Source organism: Halichoerus grypus, chromosome 9 (genome assembly GCF_964656455.1).
Source record: "Halichoerus grypus chromosome 9, mHalGry1.hap1.1, whole genome shotgun sequence".
In the NCBI taxonomy this organism is placed as follows: domain Eukaryota; kingdom Metazoa; phylum Chordata; class Mammalia; order Carnivora; family Phocidae; genus Halichoerus; species Halichoerus grypus.
Genome location: NC_135720.1, coordinates 21,717,120 through 21,744,978, shown reverse-complemented (window position 1 = coordinate 21,744,978; position 27,859 = coordinate 21,717,120). Strand labels below are relative to the sequence as shown.

The window sequence follows — 27,859 nt, the reverse complement described above, 5'->3', positions numbered from 1 at the left end:
AACTCTCATTTCACTAATGAGTAAACTGAGGCACAGAAAAGTTAAATAACTTGCCCTAGGTTTCAGGGTTTGTGAGTGGCATAGCCCATATTTGAACGTCAGAGTCCTGGCTTGAGTCTTCCTTCTGAATCCCTGTACTATGCCACCTTCTAGATCAGTAACTATATCAAGATAAAAATATCAACAGAATATTATCAAAGAGATATACATCTGTATACAAGAGAAAATGGGATGTAGGGGAGGAAAAAACTAATATTTAGAGGGTCCTTACTTTGTGTCAGATACTTACCAAATGTTTTAATCATCCTATTGGGCATCCAACTTAGGTTTTCCTACCTCTGTTTTCATGTACAGAAACAAAGGCATGGAGAGGTTTGGAACTTGCCTATGATCACCTGCTAATAAATTGCAATGTCTAGGGGAGCACCTGGGTGGCTCAGTCGGTTAAGTGTCTGCCTTTGGCTCAGGTCATGATCTCAGGGTCCTGGGATCGAGCCCTGCACCAGGCTCCCTGCTCAGCTGGGAGCCTACTTCTCCTGCTCCCTCTCTTGTTTCCCCCGCTTGTGCTCTCTGGCTCTCCCTCTAACTCTCTGTCAAATAAATAAATAAAATCTTTAAAAAAATAAAAATAAGTTTCAGTGTCTGGATGTGAGCTCAAGATATTTTTAAAAGGGCCAGAATATATACTTCCTGGTCCATTTTCTATTTTCTAGCTTTTGCAAGAAGAATGATGAGACCTTGTTACCACCTTAATAATCAGAAATTTGGAAACAGAGAGTAGACAGGGAGACTCCTGAGAGGGAGCATTATGTCCCAGTGGAAACTTAGCATTGCTGTGAAACGTTAAACATTATAATTTTAGTTACAATGAAAAGCCCCCAGTATTTTTTCGTGTTTTGTCTTGGAAAATAAAAACTTTAGTAGAATCATTCTTGGTCCTCTCACTGCGGGGTCAATCAGGTACAACGCTATTACAATATCATTGACTATATTCCCTATGCTGTACGTTTCACCCCTGTGACTTATTCATTCTGTAACTGAAAGCCTGTATCTTCCACTTCCTTTCACCATTTAGCCCAGCCTCCTACCCCTACCTATCTGGTAACCACCAATTTGTTCTCTGTGTTTATGGGTCTGTTTCTGCTTTGTTTGTTCTTTTGTTTGTTTTGTTTTTTTAGATTCCACATAGACGTGAAATCATACGGTATTTGTTTTTCTCTGTCTGACTTATTTCACTTAGCATAATACCCCCCAGGTCTGTCCATGTTGTTATAAATGGCAAGATCGAATCCTTTTTTATGGCTGAGTAATATTCCATGTGTGTGTATGTGCATGCACATAGAACACCTTTATCCATTCATCTCTCAATGGACACTTAGGTTGTTTAAGAAAACAAATCTTTAGGGGTGCCTGGGTGGCTCAGTTGGTTGAGCATCTGACTCTTGATTTTGGCTCAGGTCATGATCTTGGGTTGTGAGATCCAGCCCCACGTCAGGCTCCGCACTTCACACTCGGCACAAGGTCAGCTTGGGATTCTCTCTCTTCCTCTTCCTCCTTCCTCTTTCCCTCCCCTCGCTTGTTTTCTCTCTCTCTCTCAAATAAATTAATAAATCTTACAGAAAAAAAGAAAACAAATTTTAATCACTTTAAGAAACCTAGTCTAATGAGATATGTATATGAAGGTAGTAAACATAGATTTGCAGAAATGCCCACTCGATCTTATTACTAACTCTGACAGGTTATTCACACCTATTGGTTTGAGTTGGTGATGTTTTATGACGTATTGTTTCTAAATTCACTAAATAAAAACAGGCTTTTAAAGATTACACGTTAATGCCTTCAAAAAATTTTGGCCTAAGGTATGAATAATTTCATATGCCTTTAATCCTGCACAGTTGAATTTGATGTTTAAATAAGTGAGACTGTCTTAATTTAGGATAGTTTAGTCTCACTAAGGTCTCTTTCACAGCGACTCTTACCTGCCATTTGGCTATCTGATCAGAGGTAAAATGAGATAGGATCTCATCTCAATCGACGTTGCTGAGTCCCTGAAATGTGTAAAATTGTCTTGAAGCAGATCAAGGAGAAGGGCCTCAGAATTAGAAGTTTGGGCTCTCTAAGAACTTCTCTAATGGGTATTGTTTATGATCTCCTAGTTTGCAAAAACTCTTCACCATATAGAGCTGCGATTCTTTTTTTTTTAATTTTATTTTATTATGTTAATCACCATACATTACATCATTAGTTTTTGATGTAGTGTTCCATGATTCATTGTTTGCGTATAACACCCAGTGTTCCATGCAGTACGTGCCGTTTTTAATACCCGTCACCGGGCTAACCTATCCTCCCACCCCCCTCCCCTCTAGAATCCTCAGTTTGTTTCTCAGAGTCCATTTTATATCAAGTCTCTAGCTTGTTCTTAGTGTGGAGTTAGAATTAATTGCTCTAAGGATGATTCTCATTATTTTTGTTTCAAGCTTCTGTCCCTTTGGTCTCACCCTGTTTTGGGTTTACTATCTTTTAATGTGAAGAAACAAGAAATGGAAACACACAGGATGCATCCAAAAGCACCTGTCTCGAACATTTGTGTTTGTCATGTGTTTTGAGAGTCACACTGGAAGAAAGACAAGCAGGGTTTCACGTATCTCTCAGATCCTGGCCTCTGATTACTCTCCTGAGATTACTTGTACTTCCTGGCCCATCTGGGATTGGGGACTTGCTCATTGTTCTAGTCCTAAACCTTATCCCTTGGGAATAAAATCCCCGAGTCCCTTGAGTTGACTTGCCATGGCTGTTCCCAGCTTGCCTTCTCTGGAAACAGCCATGATTTTAGCTGCTGCTGTGTGCACAAGGCAAAGATCATCACCTCTTCTCTCCCCAGCCTGGCCTTTGTCTGTCACCCCGTTACCTGAAATTTGAAAAGTACTACATACAGTGTTCAATGAAAATGCATAGTGCTGAACAATTTGTTTTTGTTTCTTTGTTTTAAAGATTTTATTTATTTATTTGAGATAGAGTGAGAGCCAGTGAGAGAGAGAGCAAGAGAGCACGAGTTGGGGGGAGGGGCAGGGGGAGAGGGAGAAGCAGGCTCTCCACTGAGCAGGGAGCCCGACTCGGGGCTCCATCCTAGGATGGACCTTGGGATCATGACCTGAGCCAAAGGCAGATGCTTAACCAACTGAGCCACCCAGGCGCCCCGTGCTGAACAATTTGTAAAATAGCGTACCTTGGGTGTAAAAAAGAGAATAATTAAAATGAATATTTGGATTTGCCTAAGAAAGTCTGGAAGGGCACAGGAGACACTAAGAAAAGTGGTTATTTGCATATGGAGTACAGGTGGGGTTCAATTTGAATAGGTGGGGGATAGGGTGAAAGTGAGAGCTTTTACTGTACCCTTTTATAACTTGAACTATGAGGATGTACTACCATCTAAAAATTGCTCATTTAAAATTAACTTTAAAAAGTTTTTCTACCTCATGTCTTGAAGGGAAATTGGAAAGCATTATACCTGTTGTGGGAAAGTTGAAATCTTTGTAATTATCGACTCAGGCTGGAGAATGCAAGCAGTAGGCTTTTGGGTAGACACATTGGGTTCCACCAGATTCTGAGTATGTGATTGGAAAATGTGTTTCACCTCTGTGAGTCTCAATATCCTTATCTATTCGAGGGAACTAAAAAGAATTGTTTAGCCTGTCTTTCAGGAATACTGGGAAGCGTAATGAGAAAATAAATATAAAAATGCTACCTAGGCATCAAATAAATGGATGATTACTATCAGTTTTCTGAAGGAAGTTGTGACACTGATTTCCCAAGAGGAGGAGGGGACATAGATCTCACCATCTTCCTCTTTTTTAAGGTCTGGTCAAGTTTCAAACTCTTGGGGGATAAAGAAGTTCCGTGTAGTTCTTTCATATTTCTGCCTTGAAAATCTAGAGGATCTTTAGCCTCTGCTGGAAGAAAACTCACGTTAAAGAAGCATCTGTGAAACACTTTTTTTGACTCTTTAAAAGTAAAACCTCTTTACTGCCGATGAATAATAATAGACTTAGGCAAATGGAGAATTTATTGGTTCATGCAAGTAAAAAGCCCTGGGCCAAACAGCCTTTAGTTTTGGTTGGATCCAGGTGCTTCAAAGCTAAGATTAGGAATCTGTCTCCTTCTTTGAGCCTATGTTCCTCAGTATTGGCTTTTTTACTTCTTTTTTTTAAGTTAGACTTTCCTTTTATGGAGGCAAAATGACTACTTACAGCTCTAGGCCCATATGCAGCTAGTTTTAATAGATAACAAAAGAAAGAGAAAGCCTTCTTTTCCAGTTGTTCGGGAAATCCTTGGGCTGGTTGTCATTGGTGCAACTTGGGCACAGTCCTCCGAACCAGTCACGAAGGCCAGGAAGATATCAGGCTCTGACTGGATAAGTCTGGGAGCCCTAGAGCCCAGCATTGGGGTTAGCTTCACACAAATGGCATGGACTGAACGATGGGGAAGGTGGTTCCTCAAAGGCTAACAATCAGGAAGACTGTTTCTAAAATAAGAAAATAGAAAAGATTAGAAAATAGAAAATAGAAAAGATTAGAAAAGGGTGCTAGACAAAATGCCTTCCCTCCGTCCCCTCAAAAAACAAAACCAAAAACTTAATGCAATATATTATTTGGGGCACTATGGGGATGAAATGATAAATAAGACATCTCTCATAGGGCTTCGAGTCATGTGAATATGCAACTAGGTACACATGTAGCAATGAAGAAGAAGTGCTGTTAACAGAAATAATAGTAATTAACATTTATTCAGTGCTTTCTAGATTCTAGCTCCTGGTCTAAACACTTTAGCTTTTTAACTCCAAAAGATCTTCAAAAGAACCAGAAAAGGTAGCAGTTGTTCTCCCATTTTAAAGATTTTATTTATTTATTTGTCAGAGAGAGAGAGAGAGAGCAGAAGCAGGGGGAGTGGCACGCAGAGGGAGAAACAGGCTTCCCCCTGAGCAAGAAGCCCAATGCGGGACTTGATCCCAGGACTCTGGGATCATGACCTGAGCTGAAGGCAGATGCTTAACCGACTGAGCCACCCAGGTGTCCCAGTTCCCCCATTTTGTAGATGAAAAAGCTGAGGCACAGAGAAGTTACTTTATAGTACGTTAGGAACACAGTTATTACTGATTAGCCACCCAGAATGGTGACATTGTCCTGCAGGGGGCGCTGTCTGAAGAGGTCTTAGGATTATAGGAGGATTTCACCAGAGAGGGGGAGAGGGCAAAGGTGTGATTCTAGGAGAAAAAAACACTGAAAGAATGTACAGAAAGTATTTAGGAAATGGTGAGAAGTAAGAGTACGGTTGGGCTTTAACACTGGGCTTGTGGAAAAGGATGAACAAGAGGGAGGGGGAGAATGGTCCACTGGGACCAGTTGTAAAGCCTGGCCATAGCTCTGAGGGGTTGGGCTTTTTCCATAGTCTGTTGGATTTTTAAGTAGGGGAGAGACTTGGATTATACGAAAATGGCCAGACCCCTGAGTATTTTTAGTGGGGGATGTTGGCTTTATTTCTCTGCCTTATGTTCTTGAGCTGTTTTGGAAGTTTTTGCAAATGTCCCGTTGGGTGGCATTTTGGTGGTGGTTTCTTTAAAGGACTTCGCTACGCTTTAGTGAAGGGTTTTTTAAAAGGGAGCCCGTTTTTTGACATTCTGTTTTCTGTAACTGCTATTGAGGAGAGGTAAAGCAAAGCCGGGCTCTTAACGGAACACTTGCAACCCGAGACAAGCAGGTCTCTGTTTCAGTCACAGTTGTACAGTAAAGCCGTTCAGTCCTCAGAACCAGGAAGATAACACGGTGCGCTTATTTAATAGGCTAATTGCTCTTCTGTTCTGTTCCGTCATTAAACGGTGTTAGAATTGAGAATTAGGACTCTCTTTCCTCGCCAAAAGAAAACACAAGTGGCTTGTTGACTGCAAGATTTACTCTCACAGATCCTTCCAGAGTAATATAAAATCCTGGCCATGCCTACACAGCAAGGAGGTGGCAAATGCCCCGGCCTCCTCTCCTGAATGCAGGCTCCATGCCCAGAAGGACATCATAAATCATTTAAAATTTATGATGAGCCCAGTCGTGTGTTACACCCTGTTAGTTGGCCGCCATCTGTCCTATGCACACTATAGCCTTCCTTCTTCAGAGCACAGAGACTTTTTCAGATGAGCCGTAGGACAGAGAGCTCAGGATTTTCCCTTTGGCGGGCCCAGCCAAGAAGTAGAGGGGGCAGAAAACAGAAGACGCCTGTTCATAGAGTCTTGCCACAGGCCTTGCTTGCTTTCTCCTAGGCTGGAGGTGGAGAAGGGGCAGAAAACAAGACCGTTAGCATTATCAGCCTGTTTTCTCTTATTCGTTTATGCAGCAAATGCACATATTTTCTGAGTTCTAACAACCTGCAAGGCACTGTTGGGAAAACGGCAGTAAACAAAACAAGAGTTTTGGTTCTCATCGAGACCGTACTTAAACAGTAGATGCCAGTTCAGGAGGGGATGCCGTATTTTGCAGGATAAGATGGATAAAGATGAGAAAAGGAACAAGCTAGTCTACGTTGGGTGTGTGAGGAAGGGATTTCTAATAAGGTGACCTTTGAGCAGAGACTTGAAGGAAGTGATGGACTGAGCTGTGTGGGGGTCCGGGAAAAACCCATCCTGATAAGGACAGAGGCCACCAGGCAGGGGCTTGCCACGTGTGTCAGGTGACAAGCAGCAGGGCTGGAGGGGCTGGAGCAGAAAGAGCCAGGAGGGAGCCATCAGGGAAGGACCCCATGGTGGGGGGCATCATGTGTGGTACAGCCTCTGGGTGTCATTGTGGAGACCATGCCAAGGAGTAGAGATAGTATTCAAAGCCAGATGGACAGCCATTGGACACTTTTGGGAAGATCGGTCCTTTTCAAATATTTGAAAAGCCAGAGTATAAGCATGAGAGCAGGAAAATGGGGGCACAGGGCGTCCTTCCCTTCTTAGAAAAATGTATGCTGATACAAGCCTTTCTCAAGAAACAAGAAAGGTCTCAAGTACACAACCTAACCCTACACCTAAAGGAGCTGGAGAAAGAACAGCAAATAAAGCCTAAACCCAGCAGGAGAAGAGAAATAATAAAGATCAGAGCAGAAATCAATGAAATAGAAACCAAAAGAACAGTAGAACAGATCAACGAAACTAGGAGCTGGTTCTTTGAAAGAATTAACAAGATTGATAAGCCCCTGGCCAGACTTATCAAAAAGAAAAGAGAAATGACCCAAATCAACAAAATCATGAATGAAAGAGGAGAGATCACAACCAACACCAAAGAAATACAAACAATTATAAGAACATATTATGAGCAACTCTATGCCAGCAAATTAGATAACCTGGAAGTAATGGATGCATTCCTAGAGATGTATCAACTACCAAAACTGAACCAGGAAGAAATAGAAAACCTGAACAGACCTATAACCACTAAGGAAATAGAAGCAGTCATCAAAAATCTCCCAAAACACAAAAGCCCAGGGCCAGATGGCTTCCCAGGGGAATTCTACCAAACATTTCAAGAAGAATTAATACCTATCCTTCTGAAACTGTTCCAAAAAATAGAAATGGAAGGAAAACTTCCAAACTCATTTTATGAGGCCAGCATTACCTTGATCCCAAAACCAGACAAAGACCCCATCAAAAAGGAGAATTACAGACCAATATCCCTGATGAACATGGATGCAAAAATTCTCACCAAAATACTAGCCAATAGGATCCAACAGTACATTAAAAGGATTATTCACCATGACCAAGTCGGATTTATCCCTGGGCTGCAAGGTTGGTTCAACATCCGCAAATCAATCAACGTGATACAATACATTAACAAAAGAAAGAACAAGAATCATATGATCCTCTCAATAGATGCAGAAAAAGCATTTGACAAAGTACAGCATCCTTTCTTGATCAAAACTCTTCAGAGTATAGGGATAGAGGGTACATACCTCAATATCATAAAAGCCATCTATGAAAAACCTACAGCGAATATCATTCTCAATGGGGAAAAACTGAGAGCTTTCCCCCTAAGATCAGGAACGCGGCAGGGATGTCCACTATCACCACTGCTATTCAACATAGTATTGGAAGTCCTAGCCACAGCACTCAGACAACAAAAAGAAATCAAAGGCATCCAAATTGGCAAAGAAGAAGTCAAACTCTCACTCTTTGCAGATGATATGATACTTTATGTGGAAAATCCCAAAGACTCCACCCCAAAACTGCTAGAACTCATACAGGAATTTAGTCAAGTGGCAGGATATAAAATCAATGCACAAAAGTCAGTGGCATTCCTATACACCAACAACAAGTCAGAAGAAAGAGAAATTAAGGAGTCGATCCCATTTACAATTGCACCCAAAATCATAAGATACCTAGGAATAAATCTAACCAAAGAGGCAAAGGATCTGTACTCAGAAAACTATAAAATACTCATGAAAGAAATTGAGGAAGACACAAAGAAATGGAAAAACGTTCCATGCTCATGGATTGGAAGAACAAATATTGTGAAGATGTCAATCCTACCTAGAGCAATCTACACATTCAATGCAATCCCCATCAAAATACCATCCACTTTTTTCAAAGAAATGGAACAAATAATCCTAAAATTTGTATGGAACCAGAAAAGACCCCGCATAGCCAGAGGAATGTTGAAAAAGAAAAGCAAAGCTGGCGGCATCACAATTCCGGACTTCTAGCTCTACTACAAAGCTGTCATCATCAAGACAGTATGGTACTGGCACAAAAACAGACACATAGATCAATGGAACAGAATAGAGAGCCCAGAAATGGACCCTCAACTCTATGGTCAACTAATCTTTGACAAAGCAGGAAAGAATGTCCAATGGCAAAAAGACAGTCTCTTCAACAAATGGTGTTGGGAAAATTGGACAGCCACATGCAGAAGAATGAAACTGGACCATTTCCTTACACCACACACAAAAATAGACTCCAAATGGTTGAAAGACCTCAATGTGAGACAGGAGTCCATCAAAATCCTAAAGGAGAACACAGGCAGCAACCTCTTCGACCTCAGCCGCAGCAACTTCTTCCTAGAAACATCGCCAAAGGCAAGGGAAGCAAGGGCAAAAATGAACTATTGGGACTTCATCAAGATAAAAAGCTTTTGCAAAGCAAAGGAAACAGTCAACAAAACCAAAAGACAACTGACAGAATGGGAGAAGATATTTGCAAATGACATATCAGATAAAGGGCTAGTATCCAAAATCTATAAAGAACTCATCAAACTCAACACCAAAAGAACAAAGAATCCAATCAAGAAATGGGCAGAAGACATGAACAGACATTTTTCCAAAGAAGACATCCAAACGGCCAACAGACACATGAAAAAGTGTTCAATATCGCTCGGCATCAGGGAAATCCAAATCAAAACCTCAATGAGATACCACCTCACACCAGTCAGAATGGCTAAAATTAACAAGTCAGGAAATGATAGATGTTGGCGGGGATGCGGAGAAAGGGGAACCCTCCTACACTGTTGGTGGGAATGCAAGCTGGTGCCGCCACTCTGGAAAACAGTATGGAGGTTCCTCAAAAAGTTGAAAATAGAGCTACCATATGATCCAGCAATTGCACTCCTGGGTATTTACCCCAAAGATACAAAAGTACGGACCCGAAAGGCTACGTGCACCCCGATGTTTATAGCAGCAATGTCCACAATAGCCAAACTGTGGAAAGAGCCAAGATGTCCATCAACAGATGAATGGATAAAGAAGATGTGGTATATATATACAATGGAATATTATGCAGCCATCAAAAGGAATGAGATCTTGCCATTTGCAACGACGTGGATAGAACTGGAGGGTATTATGCTGAGCGAAATAAGTCAAACAGAGAAAGACATGTATCATATGACCTCACTGATCTGAGGAATTCTTAATCTCAGGAAACAAACTGAGGGTTGCTGGAGTGGGGGGTGGGGTGGGAGGGATGGGGTGACTGGGTGATGGACACTGGGGAGGGTATGTGCTCTGGTAAGCGCTGTGAATTATGCAAGACTGTTGAATCTCAGATCTGTACCTCTGAAACAAATAATGCAATATATGTTAAGAAAGAAAAAAAGAAGAAGAATGTAGCAGGAGGGGAAGAATGAAGGGGGGGAAATCAGAGGGGGAGAAGAACCATGAGAGACGATGGACTCTGAAAAACAAACTGAGGGTTCTAGAGGGGAGGGGGGTGGGAGGATGGGTTAGCCTGGTGATGGGTATTGAGGAGGGCACGTTCTGCATGGAGCACTGGGTGTTATGCACAAACAATGAATCATGGAACACTATATCTAAAACTAATGATGTAATGTATGGGGATTAACATAACAATAAAAAAATTAAAAAAAAAAAAAAGAAAGAAAGAAAAATGTATGCTGTTGTAATCACAAGGGACTGTCAGAACTTTAACTCCCCCAGTCCAGGGAGCAAAACAGAAATCATGGGTTTGCTTGATCTTCGTGTAAAAACCACACATGCCTTTTTTGATTGGGATAAAAGTGAGCCCCCATGAGCTATTTACTCAACTGGGAATAATACTTCTCCTGGAGAGACCTGGCTACTGCATCCAGTGATCTATGCCCCTGCTAAGTCTCTTCCCCAGCAGTACTTGCAAGGGAGGCAGACCCCCAACATTATTGCTGTTGTTGCACTGATTAGTGTGAACTTCAGGGTCAAAGAGCAGCTGGTTGGATCCTCGACATCAGATTCTAGGAGGCTTCAATAACCCGCTTTGCTCTCAGTGAACACAGAGCTAACTCACACTGTTTCCCCATCACAAATGACTTACTTTACTCTAGAGCTGTAGGGACTGTGGGCTTGATTAACTGCCGAAGTCACAGAGAGTGTGGTTCTGACTCCTTATGAGGAATACTTTCCTAAGAAGGAGGGTGACAGATATCTGGAGGAGGCCATCCTGCCTCTGAATGTTTTCAAGCAGGTGAGCACATCTCAGGAATGTTCCTGAAATGACTCCGGCTTTGTGCGGCCCTGTTGGACGAGAATGACCTCTCCAGTTCATTCCAGTGCAGAACACTTCCAAGCCTATGAAAAAGTGTCCAGTGAATGTGCTCTGCAAACATACAGACACTATGTAAACATGAGGCAAATATTTTAAAAGATGAAGAGTGTGATACTTGTTCTTCTGGGAGAGTGGTGCTTGGAACTTGGTGCCCTAGCAACATACTTTCCATGCTCAGTCGCCTGCAGTTTGTTCTCATTGGCCCGCTACACAGTTATCTGCACTATGTGTTAAAAACCTGCTCAGCCAGAGACCAAACAAATCGCCAGGGCATTTTCCAATCAGGGCCCGTTTATAAAAGGTAGAGCAAAGAACAAAGCTGTGGGGTTTGATTCCTGGCAGGAAGCCAAGCTGCGTCCTCAGAGCTCCAGAATTTACAAGGAAGAAAGAGGAGGGATTTATTAACTGAGATTAAGTTAGACTTAAAGCGACAGAAAGCTTAAAACTAAAACTGAAGCATCCTCTGGGATCCATACTGGAAAGGCAGAAACAAAAACAAGATATGTTCTGGGCTCTCGGACGATTTTTTTTTTTAGTGTAAGAGTGAAAGCTTTTAAAGACGCCCAAAGCAGAGATTACAGAATGGCCTTGATTAATGATAGAGGATCACACACCATTGGAGCTGGGTGAGATGTCCTTCAGCGACCATTGAATGCAGTGGTCAGGGTCCTTCTGAGCCACCTGTGCAGTGTTCGCAGTGCCCCTACTGTGTCCTTAGGGGTGTTGTTTGGCTCCCTGTGCTGACAGGAGTTCTCTTCTCTTTGACAAAAGCTTGGACAAATTGAAGCTATCCTGAAATAACAGCTCTCTTTTTACCTAAAAGAACAGCTCCAGCTGGCCCCCCACACCCAGTTACCTTTGTCCATTGAAATCACCAGCGTTTAATGAGCTGTGGTTACTTGCTTCTGGAAGGAGGGTGGAGTGGGGCTGGGTGGCAATCTAAAGGAGGGGAAGGTTCTGTGTGTGTGTCCATTTGAACCAAGAAGGTGTTAATTATCATTCTTGTGACCATTTGTTCATCCACTTGTTCATTTATTCATTTTCTTGTTTGTTTCCATTCTGAGTCTGTCCACAAAATGTGTTTGGCAAAACCGAGAGCAAAGGGCACGTATGCTAGAAATTAAATACAAATGAAGTCAGGTCTCTAAGAAGGAGGAAACAGATTTCATCCATGAATTGTCATATGAAATCTGTGTTAATATCAAGTGTTACTCTGACCTCTGGCAACCAGGATAAAAGGGAAATACACAATTACTGGTTGTCAGAAAAGGAAAGAAATATTTCAATTTCTTCCAGAGAAACTAAGTGTTGGTACTCTGGGGCTCATGCCATTGCTGAAGACTTTCAGGGGCTTCATACAAAGCTCTCAACCCAAGGTACACCCCTTTCTCCCCCTCTCTGTCTTCAAAGTCCTTCCTTCAGACCACCTGGAGCACCCCCAAAAAACATGTCCTTAGTGTTATTACGAGCCCTGTCTATATGTGTCAGGGCAGGACTTGGGGTAATGGATCTTGAAATGATGTTGTTCATGTGGCTCTAGGATTTGCAAAATCTGAGACCAGAAAGAGGAATTGTGGGGAGAATCAGAGTCCAGTCCTGCTGTGGCTACCCAGCCTCCACCAATGAGCCTTTCCTTCTCCTTAAAGAGCCGTAGGCACTTTCTGTGGCCTGGTTCTGCTATGTCAAGGTGCTTTTTCGAACAGGTCATCTAGAGGGAAGAGAATTCTCCAGAACACACTTCGGACAGTGTTGGCTCAGAGGATTAGTAGGTTAGGATTAGTAGATGATACTAATTTTACACACCATCTTGGCCCCTCAAAGTGGGGAGTAGAGTTAGACGTGCACAGGGTTCAGGAAACCAATATTATATACACATAAGGTGAATACTGTCGAAGTCCCACCCTAAACTCCTGAGCTCCACTCTGAAGTTGTAGCAGGAATTTAAATTCTTCCAGAAGAGGGAAGAGGCATTGTTGAGATTCCCATCCCTTGAAGTGCTTTTGAAAGCATGAATTGACCCCATCCTCCTGACTTGGGATTTGTCAAGGGATATACCGGAACATGCTTGAGTATGGCAAGGGAAAGAGTTACGGAGATCTGATGTGTTGGACTTTTGTGACAGATGGTATGAGAGAGAAAACACTGGAAAAGTAGTGTCTTTTCTCTGGGATCCAGATGAGTTACCTGACTATCTACTGAACGTTTGTCTGTCTGTTTGGTTTTAATGTAAACATACGTATCCTTTGTATACATTGCATATTCATTGAAGCCTATGTTTTAGAATGCCTAAAAAAAGGAATATTTCGAAGTGAGAAGTAGCCTTTGTGCTCTATAGCTGATATGAAATAATGCCTCTGGTTTCTTGGGCAAACATCATCATTTGAAGAACCAGGTGCAGCAGCTGGGTTTCAGAGCACGGGCTACAGTCCTTTGCCCTTGTCCTAATTATATTGACTCCAACCACGTATTTTGCTAGACAACTCAAAAAACTGGGCGTTGAGCCCTCAGGTGAACAGAATAAATATGCTCAATTCTACTTGGAATGTTTTTCATAATTATTTTAAGCAATGACTTGATTCTTACTTATGCTTATTCTTTTTAAAAGTATTAGAAAGGAAGATATCCACAAGACAAAGTAGAGAGGAGCTGATAAGAAGGGGCGTTCTTAAGGAGTTGCCTGATCAAGGTGAGGAAATTACTCATACATTTAAAGTAACTTGATCCTTTATTCTTTGGTCTTTCTTTCATTTTCTTTTAAAATTTAAGATGATCATGGTCTTTGGGAGATAAAGCAGTGAGTACGGCACTCTGAGAATCTTGCTTTAATTCAGAATACCTTTGTGGGCTGCAGAGAATCTAAGGTATTCTAGAAAAGAAATTTAGTGACCTTCACTGAATTCCGTCCTTCACTATATGTCACTAACCCTAAAGCTCTACAGAGGTACTCAGCTGAAGATACAGATAAGATACAAATGTTTACATGACTCCTCATCTGTTCTTGAGCTTCAGTCTTTCTATACAAGTTAACTCAGTTGTTTGAGTAAATGCAATGTTGTTGCTTGGCTCCTGCCTTTTGGTTTCTTAAGCCTACCAGTAAAAGAAAAGGGAGAGAAAAGAAATAGTAAATGTATCTTTTGTTCTTGATACTCTATAATACAATCAAATTTACAATCAATAAGGCACAAATGGACAAATTAAATTAATCCGCTTTATGCATTCTCTCAAGTAATTTTCCTAGTATTGTTCTCTTTTCATTTCTTTGAATCTAATTGTCTTTCACCTTTTCACTAACAATTATTATTTCTAAGTATTTTGTTTTCCCTGTCCCTAATCTTCCCCTTTTTTCTCTATCCTAGCAAGAGGGAATCTTGCTCAAAAAGACTAGGCTTAGATAGAAACCAAGATAGACCCTCAGAAGAAGACACCAAGATTGGTTATTTCTCCAAATAAGTAACACCAAATAATTTTCATTGCTCCCCCTACTCTTAAAACTATAGGAAATTTTGTTGATTTACCTCATGCCTTCCCTTGCCCCACCCCCTGGACATTTACTGGGATAAAGTAGTATTACTGTACTTTTATGGGAACAAATAAAGTGCTATTAATTTGGAATTAAATCACAGAATTCTGGTAAATGTTCTTTGCAAAGAACATCTTTTGGAATTCACTATTTATAAATCCAAATGACACACTTTTTCCAACATCTGAATAATTCTAGAGTGGAGCTAGGAAATGCTTTACTATTTTACTGCTGTTTCAAAGAATATAGGGAAATCTAGAGTGAATAATGCCATTTTTCTTGAGCCCTCAAGATTTAGGCATTTTATTTCAATCTCTGACCGATTACATTTTTCTCATTCTGTTTTATGAATGAACTTTATGTCTTCTTTAATTTTCTGTTACCATGAAGCTATTTATTTCCTATCTGGGACTTTTAAAGATAAAAAAAAAATGCACATCCCTAACTTTTTGTTCCTGGAAGGTGGGCTTGCAGTATCAAAATTAGTCTCCCCTCTAATCTCTCTGGAGGCAGGCGAGAAATTACAGACCCACTGAGCAATCACCTTTCTGAGCTATCACCTTCCTGGGCTGGGCCAGCACAATTGTTTGGTATCATTTATTTGGAAATTGTTTAAAGAAAGGAAAAATGCAAAAATTTATGATTGAAATTGCTAATGAGTATGAAAGATAGAGATTTAGAGACCCCTTTTTTACCTGATTAAAAATTATAGCTAGAAAAGAGTTTATTTTTTCTAAAAACAAGTGGCACTGGTCAACTTAAAGAAATGCTTAGTGTTGATTGGTTTTTGTTCTGTCTAATCTGTTAAACTATTTACTTGATGGGTTATAATTTCCGATACTTACTTCCCAGAATTCTGATTCTAGTTGACCTTTTGGTAACCTCCGCAGACTGAACATTAAAAGTTTTTAAAACATAAAAGAACGAAACAATTTTTCACCTAAACATAATGTAATATTTAATGTTTGGGAAGTCCTAAATTACTGAATTTTACTTTCTGCCTTTTTCATGGTCCCTATATGGAACTATAGAAACGACCTAATCCTTGAAAGTTCCTGGTGATGCCTATCGTAAATAGAGTCTTTCCCCTTTTCAGCCAAAAGCTGGAGAAAATAGTTTTTTGTCATTTCTCCAGAAACAATTATCTTGAGAATTTCGGTCTGTTTTCAGCTCTAGCCAGAGACTGGAAGCTGCTGTGCTTGGTGACCACCTCTTGTCTTCTGCCACTGAAGATTCATCCTTTGCCTTGATCTTCCTGACCTTGCCTTAGCTCTTGACAGTTATTGTCAATTATGCCCTTTATTCAGGGAGCCAGATAGACTTTTTCGATCCCTCCAGCTTCCCTGGGTTTGACCTCATCCCATCCCACCCCATACCCTCACTCCCAGCTTTTATTATTATTATTCCTTTTAGATGATCTTTTTTACACTAACCTCTAACTTCCATCTAAAAGTTCAACAGTTGGTCTTCTCTCCTGAGAATTCCCAGGTCTAGTCCAAGGTCATTCCTTATTTTCTGGTTCTTTCCTTCCATCTTTTCCCTTAGCTTTAGCATGAGGGCATGGAGATGTTCCTGCCTGCCGTGCAGCCTCCTTTCTCTCTCTTCCGCGGTGTACTAGTTTTAACCTTCTGATGAGTCACTCACCGTTTGGTCATACACAACTTTCTCCTCATCTCTGTTTCTCTGTTAACTATATCCCAGATATACTCGTTTGGCCAGAAAGAGGGAAAGCCCCCAGACACTCTCCTGCTCCTTGTTTCACCACTGATGTCTGTGTGTGCTTTATCTCTTGCTCACTTGAAGCTTACAGCCTTTCCTGAGCTGTCTTTTTCCTCTGCACACAAGGGCTCCTATTACTTATGACATCAGCATCTTCCCCTGCTCTCCTTTGCTGGCAGGTATGTGTGCATTTTACTTACATAAATAAACTATATGCACCCCCACTGGCTGACACACACATTGTGACACACAGAAATGCTCACATACATACATACACTCACATACTTAATCACTAACAAAACACATGTCCACTGTCATTCAAATATGCTTCTAAATTCACTTTTATACACAGACATAGATATATGGACATGCACACATTGACATATTTATTCTTTCACCAAAATATGCTCAACTAATTCAGTCATATGAAAGGGCTCATACTGTTTTATGAATGAACTTTATGTCTTCTTTAATTTTCTATTACCGTGAAGCTATTTATTTCCTATCTGGGACTTTTAAAGATAAAAAAAATTAACATCCCTAACTTTTTGTTTATGGAAGGCAGGCTTGCAGTATCAAAATTAGTCTCCCCTCTAATCTCTCTGGAGGCAGGCGAGAAATTACAGACCCACTGAGCAATCACCTTCCTGGGCCAGAAGGAAGGGCTCAACTTGTTTTAACTCTACCATTATGCACAAAACGAGAAAACTTTTTCAGTGCACACACCAATTAATTATTAATAACTTCAGTTCTACTCTGATGTTTGAATTTATATTTATCACATATCGGTCTCTTTTTCCTACCTTATTTTCATAGGCACTAGCTTTATTTCAGACCTCGAAGTAAGTATCTTTCCACATTGTTGACTCTATTAGGTGAAAATCCAATTTCTTATTGCACCAGGACTATTTAATTTTCTCTCTAGCTTTTTTTGTTCTAGATTTTAAAATCAATTACTTAACCTACTAAAGAATTTTAGCATAATAAGGGTTAAAATATAATTAAGTTTTTGCTAACATGAGTTCAGCATATTTTTGTTATCAATAAAAGGCCGAGTAGTCAAAGATAAATTTATATTTGGGTTGCCTAAAAATTGAGGGTTTTTTTATATAAAGAAGTGGTTTTCTATTTTGTTTGGAATTTTCCATTCTTACATTAGTTTTTAATTTCCCTGTGTCTAATATTGGGACATTACATTGTGTCTCCCCTCCCTTGTTTTTAATAGCGAATTCCTTGGTATCTAATAATAAGAATTAAGAATCATTTGGTTTCCCTTTGGTTTGACCTATACTCTTTAAAAAGTATTACCTTAATTTTATTGAAATAGTTAAGATTTATTTGCAGTGGCATTGCCCTCAATTATCATCTATTTTACTTGTATACAGGAATCAGATTATAGGTACTTGGAAGTTATATGGCTCAGCAGTGATTGCTTTTTCATTTTGAGCATGACAAAATTCCATGATATGTATTTTTCTTATTAAAATGTCATGCCTGTTTTTATGGACAAGGCTAATGGATTTTATGTTGAGCCAAAGCAGTTCAATTATATTTAATGAAAATTTGAGAGATGATCTCTGTTTTACTTATAATGATTGCCAAAATAAGATTAATCAAAGACTGCATAAAAAGAGCTCTAATCATGCATTTCTTGAACTTTGCAAAGTCAAAACTTCAACTCATTATTATTATTATTATTTTTTTTTTTACACTGGTAGCAAAGCCACTTAAAATGTTCCAGATACGATCTAGGGTTAGTCTTTTCAAACATCACTGAATTAAGAGTTTATGCAAAAATCTCATTCACTTTAGAAACTTCTAGAAATTATGAAACTTCACGGATTAGATTTAGTTATTTCTGATTTAGATAACATATTAGAAATTTTATTTTCACTTGTGATTTTTTTAAAAGTTCCTCTGTAATTATTTTTTTTCACATTTTTTTTCCCTCATGTTTTCAAATTATAATTAGGCCACATTAAAGGCTTTTGGTCTGTTATATTTAACAATTACCTGAGTGCATTTTAATATTTCCATCAATAAATAAGAAAATGAAAATAGAATTAGCCTCGCTACCGCCTTTCCCTGAATACAGAGTGGTAGTTATATTCATATGTAAAGTTAACATTATCACAGATGCAATCATGTGAGACAGAGATGGTTGTAAATTTTCATATTCTCCCTCTAATCATTTGTATATGTAATTACATTTCATGTTATTTGTGTATTTATATTCACCCTATGTTTTCAGTGCTTGTTAAAAATGTTTATTCCATTTTTCAGATTTCTCCTTTTACCGTTCAGTTTGTGAATGACAAAGAGACTCCTAAGTACTGACTTCAACAAAGCCTAAGTACAGAAGAGAAGGGCTCTGTTGCCCAGGGATGTTGTATAATTAGGATAATAATTCCCACTGTCGCGAAAGGGCAAGCGGATATCCCCTCCATTGCTGCTTTCCCCCAAGACTAAGGATTTTCTAGCTCTTTCTTTGGAATGAATTATTTAGTAAAACATGGTGAAATGATGCAGGATGTATTTGGTTCCCAGGGTCTGAAAACACGAACCCAAACCCTACAGTCCTAGTAACTGGAAAACTGGGTTTTAAGAAAGCCATCAAGTTAGACATCTAGGTGTTTCTTTCCCCATTATAGATGGAGATGTAACAGTTAACTTTGAAAATTCAAACGGGCACATGATACCCATCGGAGAGGAATCTACCCGAGAGGAAAATGTAGTAAAATCTGAAGAAGGTAATGGCTCTGTAGCTGAAAAATCACCACCTCTGGAGGAAAAGGCAGAAGATAAGAAAGGTAAAATCAAGAGAATCTCCATATTCTTTTACTTCAATACAGCTCAATGTTGAGAATCAGGTCTTAGGCTCCAAATAGTGACTCTTAAGACCAGTTAGGGAGAAGGTTTGCAAATACAAAGAAGAGAGAAATTACAAGTGAAGAGAAATGGGATGGTTTTCTCAGGTAGATGCATATATTTTGTAAGCACGTCATTTAATTTTTTTACTTGGAAGCATTAATTAACAGTAATAAGCAGATTGCCTCTTCAATCATTAGAGCTATCTGGGAATATTATCCTTTCCTCAGGAGCTTTCCCTCAGTATTTTCTCTTATTTTTAGAAAAAATGCCATCAGTCTGAATATCTTCTTCTATTAGTTAGAAGTGACCTTTGTGAGCATGTCAGTGTGGAGGGATGGAGGAGTATCAAAACCAAGATGGCTCTTTCCGCCCAGCATCATCTCTCCAATAGTGGGAACTTGCCTGGTGGCATCCATACACCCAATATTGTAGGTTCTAGTCCAGGTTCTAGGCATTTCTGAGAGAGACCCAGGAATAGTTCCCAGAGATACTGGGGACTTTGGTTGACCACAGCCTCAGCTTCATGATTTGTCTGTGCAATTGGAAATTTCAAAATATGCCAGGGGCAATTATGCCCTTCCCTGAAGGCTTCTTAAAAGACCTTGGTTTCTAGAGTGAATATGCTATGGTCGATTAAGGTACCTGCAAAATCTGTGTCTATCAAGGACCCCTCAAAACATTTCACAAGTTCCCGGTCACTGACTGATTGACTGATTACCTCTCCCTAAGACTTCTATCATGTGCAGGAACCTCCAAGCCTTGTACTTATGCAAATCAGAACTGAAACCCCCACAAAGTAAGGATTTGTTGGGAGATTCTAGATGATTCCATGCAGCCTAGAAATGAATCCTCAGGAAGCAGACTATTTCCTGTTCTGTAATGTCTGCCTCTGAGTTGGATGGCAAAAATTTGTCAGACCTAGCTTAAGTTCTGTAGGCATTGTGAAAATTCTTAGAAACTAAGCAGACTTCTCTTCCTCTGTTATTGACCCAAATCCTCTAAAGACAAAGAAAACTAAAGAGCACTTGACAGACATTGTAACTTAAAATCATCTTCTCTGGAAGTCCATAACCCCTTATTTGCGTATAAATTAGCCTGTAAAAATTTCAGAAGCCTCTGTGAACAATCTGTTAGAAATTTATTATTTTGCTTTATTTATTCAGTATTAAGTATAGTATTCATGAGGCTTTACTTAGTCTTGTTCTATTGAAGGACTCTGGTTAAACTTACAAATACTGATTATAAGAAATTAGCTAATATTTTTAATGATCATATTCCTGGAACATAAAGAGAAAATAGACCTAAATAGATTCCAGTGGGATTAATTTGAAAGTATTCATGCAAGTAGTGGTTGTTTTTTTTTTAAGTCCCAACTATCCTGTCTCACCCAACTGTTAAATTTCAGATCCATCTGTGGTTTGTCCCTGGTACGGCCTTTTCACATTCAAGAATCACACCCTTCCTTACGTAATGGTGCCATCATTAATGCTTGCCTGGTCCATGTGGGATGTCCATCAGTGGTCTGGTCATGCTTCAAAGGAAGTGCTTCCCTTACCAACTTAATAAAAAGTTGTTGACAGTTCTATTTTAATGAAACCAGCAGGCCTTGATGTTCTAAAAAGATGGCAGACCTCATAGTCCATGGGTATTTGAGAGGTGTTTTTGTTTTCTTATTCTTTTTTTTTTTTTAAAGATTTTATTTATTTGACAGAGAGAGACATAGCGAGAGAGGGAACACAAGCAGGGGGAGTGGGAGAGGGAGACGCAGGCTTCCCACGGAGCAGGGAGCCCGATGCGGGGCTCAATCCCAGGACCCTGGGATCATGACCTGAGCCGAAGGCAGACGCCCAACAACTGAGCCACCCAGGCGCCCCATGTTTTCTTATTCTTTACTTAGAATTAGTACATTCAGTTCTTTTTGGTCAAACAAGATCTAAGCATCTTGCTTGGCTGGTCTGGATATCAAGAGATGGAAATGCTGGACATGCTGCCACACCCCAATAAGGCAGCAAAGTTTCCGTCCTGCTGCGTGGATGGTGCATCTGCTGGAGCCACACGGAAAGTGAGGGAAGGCATTTGGTATGGAAGCCACTTCCTGAGAGTCAAACGAATGTCACTCATAACTCACACAGTACACAATGTTAAACATAAGATAACCTCATAAACAAAGATAACCACTTACTTCTCTGGGAAGACACCGTTTAATTCCAAAAAACAGCCCAAGATTCACTTTTGCTTCTGCTCCTTTCATGGTTTCACTAGCATGCAAATCCACAATCCCATGCTCTTAATTCACCCTTTGGGTGTTCTTAATTCCCTTTCCGGGGGGTGAAATGCTCCCTTTCCTTTCACATTAAGCCAATTTATCCAAGAGTGTTATTTCATCTATTAATTGTTTATATTTGCAAAACCGTGCCACATGCCCATAAGCCCCCAAATGCTTGTATGTCTTTGTAAGATAATATGTCAGTACTTTAATAATTGAAACATCAGTGTCAAAGAAAATAGAACAAATGGCAAATGCCCTTACACTGCATGGTGTGTAGGTTCCACCCGCAACTCTTGAGTGTTCCTGGGGCTCTGGATGGCACTGGACTCCAGAGTTGGTACGGTGGTCTGAGACCTCCTCTGCCTAACACTGGAGACTCTTCCCGAAAACCTTCAGGGCTTTCAGTCTCCCATTGTTCCTTCTCAGTGAGTACCTTTAAATATGTAAGAAAAACTGATCTTCAATCTGTTATACATATATTGGTATTAAATATAAGAAATCTGAAAATAATTTGATACTCTGTTGAGGTGTTGTAGAGAGCTTTCCATGAAGTAACAAGGGATGTACATGCATTTGTTCCACAAATAATAATGGTCTCCCATGGGTAGGGCTTTGCTGGGGCTAGGAGAAGAGTGGTGAGTCAGAAATGGTCTTTGACTCCAAGCAGATCGTGGCCTACGGGAGCGCAGCATGCAAACAGGCAATCGCCGAGCAAGATGGAAAGTACTCTGGAAGGCCTGAGCGCATGGAACTAGGGGAGCTTGCAGTGGGGACCAAATTTCGTTCTTAGAAGCAGATATTTCCAAACTGAGATCTGAAGGAGACAAGGAGGTAGTCAGGTGAAGGAGGGGAATTGGGGCAGAGGTGCTTTCTTGGCAAAGCGAGGGTCATGCGCTGTTCTCAGGTTTGTTCTAAAAGTGTTGACCTGATGGAAGGAGCCATAGTATAATAAACAGCTATCGTCCAGACATAATTGTTTTAAAACATAGTATCTGTATCAACCCAGAATGAATAGGCACCCCTTCCTTAACCTTCTCTTGAAAAGATAATACTCCTATACACCATCAGTTTATATCATGTCTTCAGGTCGTATGGTAATAAAAAATATAAAGACTTCATTCATTACCTCTTAGATACAAGTAGAGAGTTTGTTTTCTACCAACATGGTGTTAATAACTATCAGCCAGTCGCATTCATTGAATAGACCTCCTGTTTAAAGCATTGTGTTTAATGGGATTTTAGACATGTAGACAAAAGGAATTTATAATTTAGTCAGAAGAGCGTACTGTTGGCACACAGGGACACACTGCTTCCTTAGGGTTCTCCGCAGAGTAGCCGTAAGTATCGGCTATATGGCAAACATGCACACAGCATTGATAGGGGTCGCAGAGGACGGAGGTGTGGATGGTGCTCGTCCACAAACGCCAGGAGCTTGCACACAGCATGTTCACTTTTCACCTAGTTGGGATTGTCACTCCCAGCTGTCATGGAGTGAACATGTCCTCCCTCCCAAACCCAGAAACTGCATTCTTGGGGATGCAGCTTGAGAATTTGAAACTTTAGACAGAAAGAAGTAAGATCTTAGTGATAGACCTGTGAGGACAGGCTAAGACCTGCAGCATGAAAGAGAATTGAGGTTCCCAGTGTTGCAGATGAGTCTGATGGGCTCTCACCGTGGACAGTATCATCGGGCTTCATCTCTGTGCGTTATGCAACTGTCTAATCTTACAAAGAGTCACATAAAGAGGTATTTAAAGAGCAGACCTATGCCCCATGTCAAAAGACTGACAAGTCAACAAAGGTTTATATGTTTTATGTTAAAATGAAATGATTTACATGTGGCATCAACTTGTATTGTTCTCGAACCTAATTGACGTTTGTGACTCAGTGGCCTTCTGGTTCAGACCAGGGAGGTTGGGAGAGTCACCACTTAGTTAAAAAGACACAATATGCAAACAGAAAGGCACACATACGAAGTAGCCTCCAGTAAATATTGAACAAGCAGCTCAGACCGTAAATACCAGTAAGTTTAAGGGCAGGAGGGGACGGTGGTGGGCTTCATGGCTGGGGGAAGAGAAAAGAAAAGCTTTATTGATTACCTACTGTAACTTGAATCATTCTTATGGTAGTTATCTATGTAGATTGAGGGGATATAGTAAAAAAAAAAATGGCAGTTCTCACTTTGCACTCACTAGTATGAGAAATGAAACAGAAGAAATAATAATAAAATGGGATGCATTCTAATATTAAAACCCTTTCTGGTCATTCAGTAATGGGAGGATATATCCAGTAGAGGCTTATTAGTCTTTTTTTTTTTTTTAAGATTTTATTTATTTGACAGACAGAGACACAGCGAGAGAGGGAACAGAAGCAGGGGGAGTGGGAGAGGGAGAAGCAGGCTTCCCGCCAAGCAGGGAGCCCGATGCGGGGCTCGATCCCAGGACCCAGGGATCATGACCTGAGCCGAAGGCAGATGCTTAACGACTGAGCCACCCAGGCGCCCCGAGGCTTATTAGTCTTGTCTTAACGCTGTCTGATGTTTTTTTATTGTGCTCCATTGTTAAAGAAATGCTGCTTAGCTCTTTGGACCAGAACTGTATTTTAATTTATTTTAATTTCAATCAGCCACCATTAGAAATAATACGGATGTGAGTACATGAATGAACATTCAGCGTCTCCGCTTTCCATAACGAGAGACAGACTGTTTCTCCTCCAGTTAGGCTAAAATCTTGTGAAAGGCTTCTGTTCTTGGGTATGATTTTTTTTTAATGAATTTCAACCCTTGTCTTTAAAAATTGTTACTTGTGTTTACACTGCAAAACAAATGTGATATTTTGGGGGATTCTGCACCCTCTGTACCTGGAGTTGTGACATTGTTTGGAAAAGGTCAGAGGAAGTTACTGGAAAACAGGAAGCTGCCCTTGTGCACTGTGAGAGCCTGAGAAAATTTTCATAGTAGAAAATAGTTTATTCGGCAATGCACTGTGCTTCCTGGAAAAGAGTCTACAGAGTCTCCCTGAGCATAGAAAATGATTGATTTTTGACCATAATTTGAGACAGAGCTCAAATCCCTTTCCTGTTGGTGGGGCTTGAGTTCTCCTGAGAGAAAGTCCCTGCACCCAGGGTAATGGTAGTCCAGTCACTGCCTCGCTGTCAGTCCTCGCGGCATTGTGCGCAGTGCACTGACCTACCACTCTCGGCGCCCTTCAGTTTTGATAAATTTAAATGTAGCACCCCTGCCCCGAGCCTTGTCCAGCAGCCGCTGCTTCATGGCTGGTGTCGGCCCCTGATGGCGGACACTGACACTTGTCCTCAGTGTAACTTCATCAGAGTAGCTCGTGCAACCCTGTTTGATCGCAGGAATGATTCATGTACCCAGACAGTGCACCCCGCTTTGGCCTTCAGCCTGTGCACCTCTGATCCTCATTGCCGCTGGTATGGCCCGCCCCGCTGGTTCCGAAGGGCCGAGCAGCCACGTGCTTGTATCACTGTCCCCATACGTCTTGCTCCTTCTGTTTATATGGTGTGTGTGTGTATCAGTCTGCTTCTGTTCACTTTCTCATTTGTAGAGAACCCTGAAAACCACTCTGCGACACCAGCAGCTCCTCTTCCGTCTCCTCCAGCTCTTCCTAAGCCTAAACCCAAACCTAAGCCCAAAAAAACACCTGTGCCTCCAAAAGGGGCTGCTGCCGGGGCAAGCCCCAAGGGTGACGAAGTGCCTCCTATTAAAAAAATTACCAAGGCTCCTGGTAAGCAGGCACCCGTCCCTCCACCCAAGCCAACGAGCCGAAACACGACCCGAGAGGCTGGTGAGTATGCCCCCTGGGGGCTGGAGTCTAGGGTGTTTGGCTCTGGGGTGGGGCTCCTTGCTTTTTCTAGGAACGGTGGCCTTTCTGGTATCTGGTGTCTTAGAATGTAACACCGGTGGATTTCACTCTGCCCCAGAGAATACCCAGGAGATTCCTTTGTTGTTGCCTCTACCAAAGGAAAGTCAACCAGTTGATTAGTTGACCTCATTAGTTTTTGGGTGAATAGACCTCTTTCATTCCAAGTATCCACTATCGGTGTAAGAACCAGTAGAAGGATTCAGGGTGTAGTGTGCCTGATGAATGCCAGTGATCTGATATCACATTATTTACACATCGCCTGGCCTTCTGCCTATTTGAGTTTATGGGTGGCTCCTTGGCTTGGATTTTCCTTTAAAATGTATATGATCTTATATGCATATATCTTATATCACATATAATCTTATATGCATATAAGAATATGACACTTACGTCTTTGACATTTTTGCTGGAGCTTAGTATCTTAAATCTATCCACAGACGTAGTCATTTCTCTACTGACAAATGACAAAGAGTTCACGTCACTCAGTCCAGCTCCGCCCCACCACTCTCTACTGGAATCACAGCTTTTTCATCCGAGTTGAGGGTCACATGCTCAGTGTTCACTGTCCACCCTCATCCCCAGACTTGCGTGTGTTAGAAGGAATAGCATTCTACAGGTGTAGTTACATTCACTATTGCACATCACCACGGGTGGTTTGGGCAACCTACACACAACGGGTAATGTCTGCCCAGCGTTCCTCTCAAATCAGTTATGCTTAATGCAGAGTGGAGCTCCCCGTCTTCTAGTCAAGTGGCGTAAAGAAGCCTACCATGTCGTCCAGCTGCAAAAAGGACAGTAATCAAAGTATACCTGCTGGATGGCTTTTTCCACTAACACACGCATAAACATTCTCCTGTGTTGTAGCAAACCTTATTTTTCTCAAAATCAGTTATTTTCTTGCAGTTGGCTACCAGGATATGCCTCCGTGTTGATCTTTTTCCCTCTGTCATTTATACCCATACTGCTCAGAGAATGGCTTACTGACAGTATAGCAGAAGTCCACATACAAATAGATATTTCTCTACCTGTGCTCCTCTCTTCGGCCTTTGACCTCGAGAGTCTGGGTGTCTTCTAATAAGCTCTGAAAGGAAATGTCTCAGAATGCTGTGCTTACGGTGGCGACGGGCCATTTCCTCAGGTACCAACTGCCCTGTGTCCATTCTTGTTGGCATCGCTCTGGTTCCCAGACTGCCCAGCAAACCTGAGGAGCAGTGCTTGAAGTGAGGCAGGCAGTGATCCACTTCTTAAAGAAAAGCCCCAAACAATTGCCCCGTGCTTGGGAATTACACAAACTTTCTCACTTCCTCCTGCCCCATAGGGTAGAGGCTCAGTATTGACTTGGCTTGGGCTCTCTCATTTCTCCCAGAAGAAAGCTGGTGATTAATGCCAGGGCAGGGTACAGCTTTCATGAGAGATTTTGAGTTATATCCAGATATTTTACTTGAAGGTTTATTTATGGGCTCATGATGTTCCTAGGAGAATAATACAGTCACATTATTATCCATTGTATTAAATAAGGTTCCACTGGCCCATAGTGTGAATAACAGTGTTGCTCTTCTCAGGCCGTCCCAGAGAAACAGGGTTTCATTGAACTATACCAACAAACCTGATGTGCAAGAATGCCTTTATCAAATATTGGTAATACTCCTTCAGATTCCAACTGATACTCCACTTGTAACCATTTAGAACTTTCTATGTGGTGACTTTGTTTTATTTGAATAATGTTGTCCTTCTAGAAAAGTTACTTCAAATGCAACTCATGATTTTTAGTCAGATGTTTCCATTCTTATAAAAGCTATCAGTTAGGATTCTTCTTCAATTCCTCGGTTAGTATAGGCCTCCAGATAACCAGATGCTGACTTAGCACATTCAACTGCTTCATGAGTGAAGTAAGGTCAAATCTCCTGTATTTTTTTTCTTTCTCATTGTTACACACTGTGTTAACAACGAAAGTATTTAACCGAGGAGAGGTGGCTTTACTTTTTTAATCATGGCCTAATTCAAGGTAGCTTAAGTGACATGGTTGATTTCAGCAGTCTTGTCATTTTAAAAGAAACTTAAAGAAGTATCTAGAGAAGTGTGACTTGAAGCTGCACCCCAGGCATTGAAAAAATTGTCTTTTTTCCTTAAGTCGAGCTAAAGTTAACTAAAGATAACTGTTAGAAAAGAAAGAATTTTCTTTAAAAATATATATGTATAGTGCACATTAATATATGTATGGGTATATGAAAGGGATTCTGTTCAATTTACCTACAAAAGTAACTGAATGTATTTAGACATCAAATCCTTAGATCTGTGTTGTGAAAAATAAATTTAGAATGGACTTAGATTGTAGAAGTATGCTTAATACCCTTGTCTTATTAGCAAGTGAAGATTGTTAGCTTCAAAGAAATAGTATGAGCAGGCCCAGACTTGGGGTAGTGTGAATTCTAGTTGTGTGTATCTAAAATAATAAAGCCCCCAAGCCATAAAGATAGCTTTTAAGTCTGGATCTTCTTACCAAGTGAGACTCACACTTTTTTAATATGTCAGAGTTGATGAAGTCTTAC

General features: G+C 40.7%; 1 protein-coding gene across 9 annotated transcripts in view; it reads left to right on the top strand.

Annotated features, from left to right (window-relative positions):
* PHACTR2 (phosphatase and actin regulator 2) overlaps positions 1 to 27,859 on the top strand; it is a 246,515-nt gene that overhangs the window by 185,154 nt on the left and 33,502 nt on the right. For 3 of the 9 annotated variants that reach the window (XM_078054634.1, XM_078054642.1, XM_078054638.1), the window contains exons 3-5: positions 13,650 to 13,730; positions 18,935 to 19,093; positions 24,993 to 25,232. The exons of 1 other annotated variant lie outside the window; for it this stretch is intronic. In XM_078054634.1, the coding sequence (XP_077910760.1) occupies positions 13,650 to 13,730; positions 18,935 to 19,093; positions 24,993 to 25,232 (480 nt within the window). The remainder of the gene's footprint in view (positions 1 to 13,649; positions 13,731 to 18,934; positions 19,094 to 24,992; positions 25,233 to 27,859) is intronic. 5 more of the 9 variants (XM_078054635.1, XM_078054643.1, XM_078054640.1 and 2 more) reach the window with 3 other exon arrangements.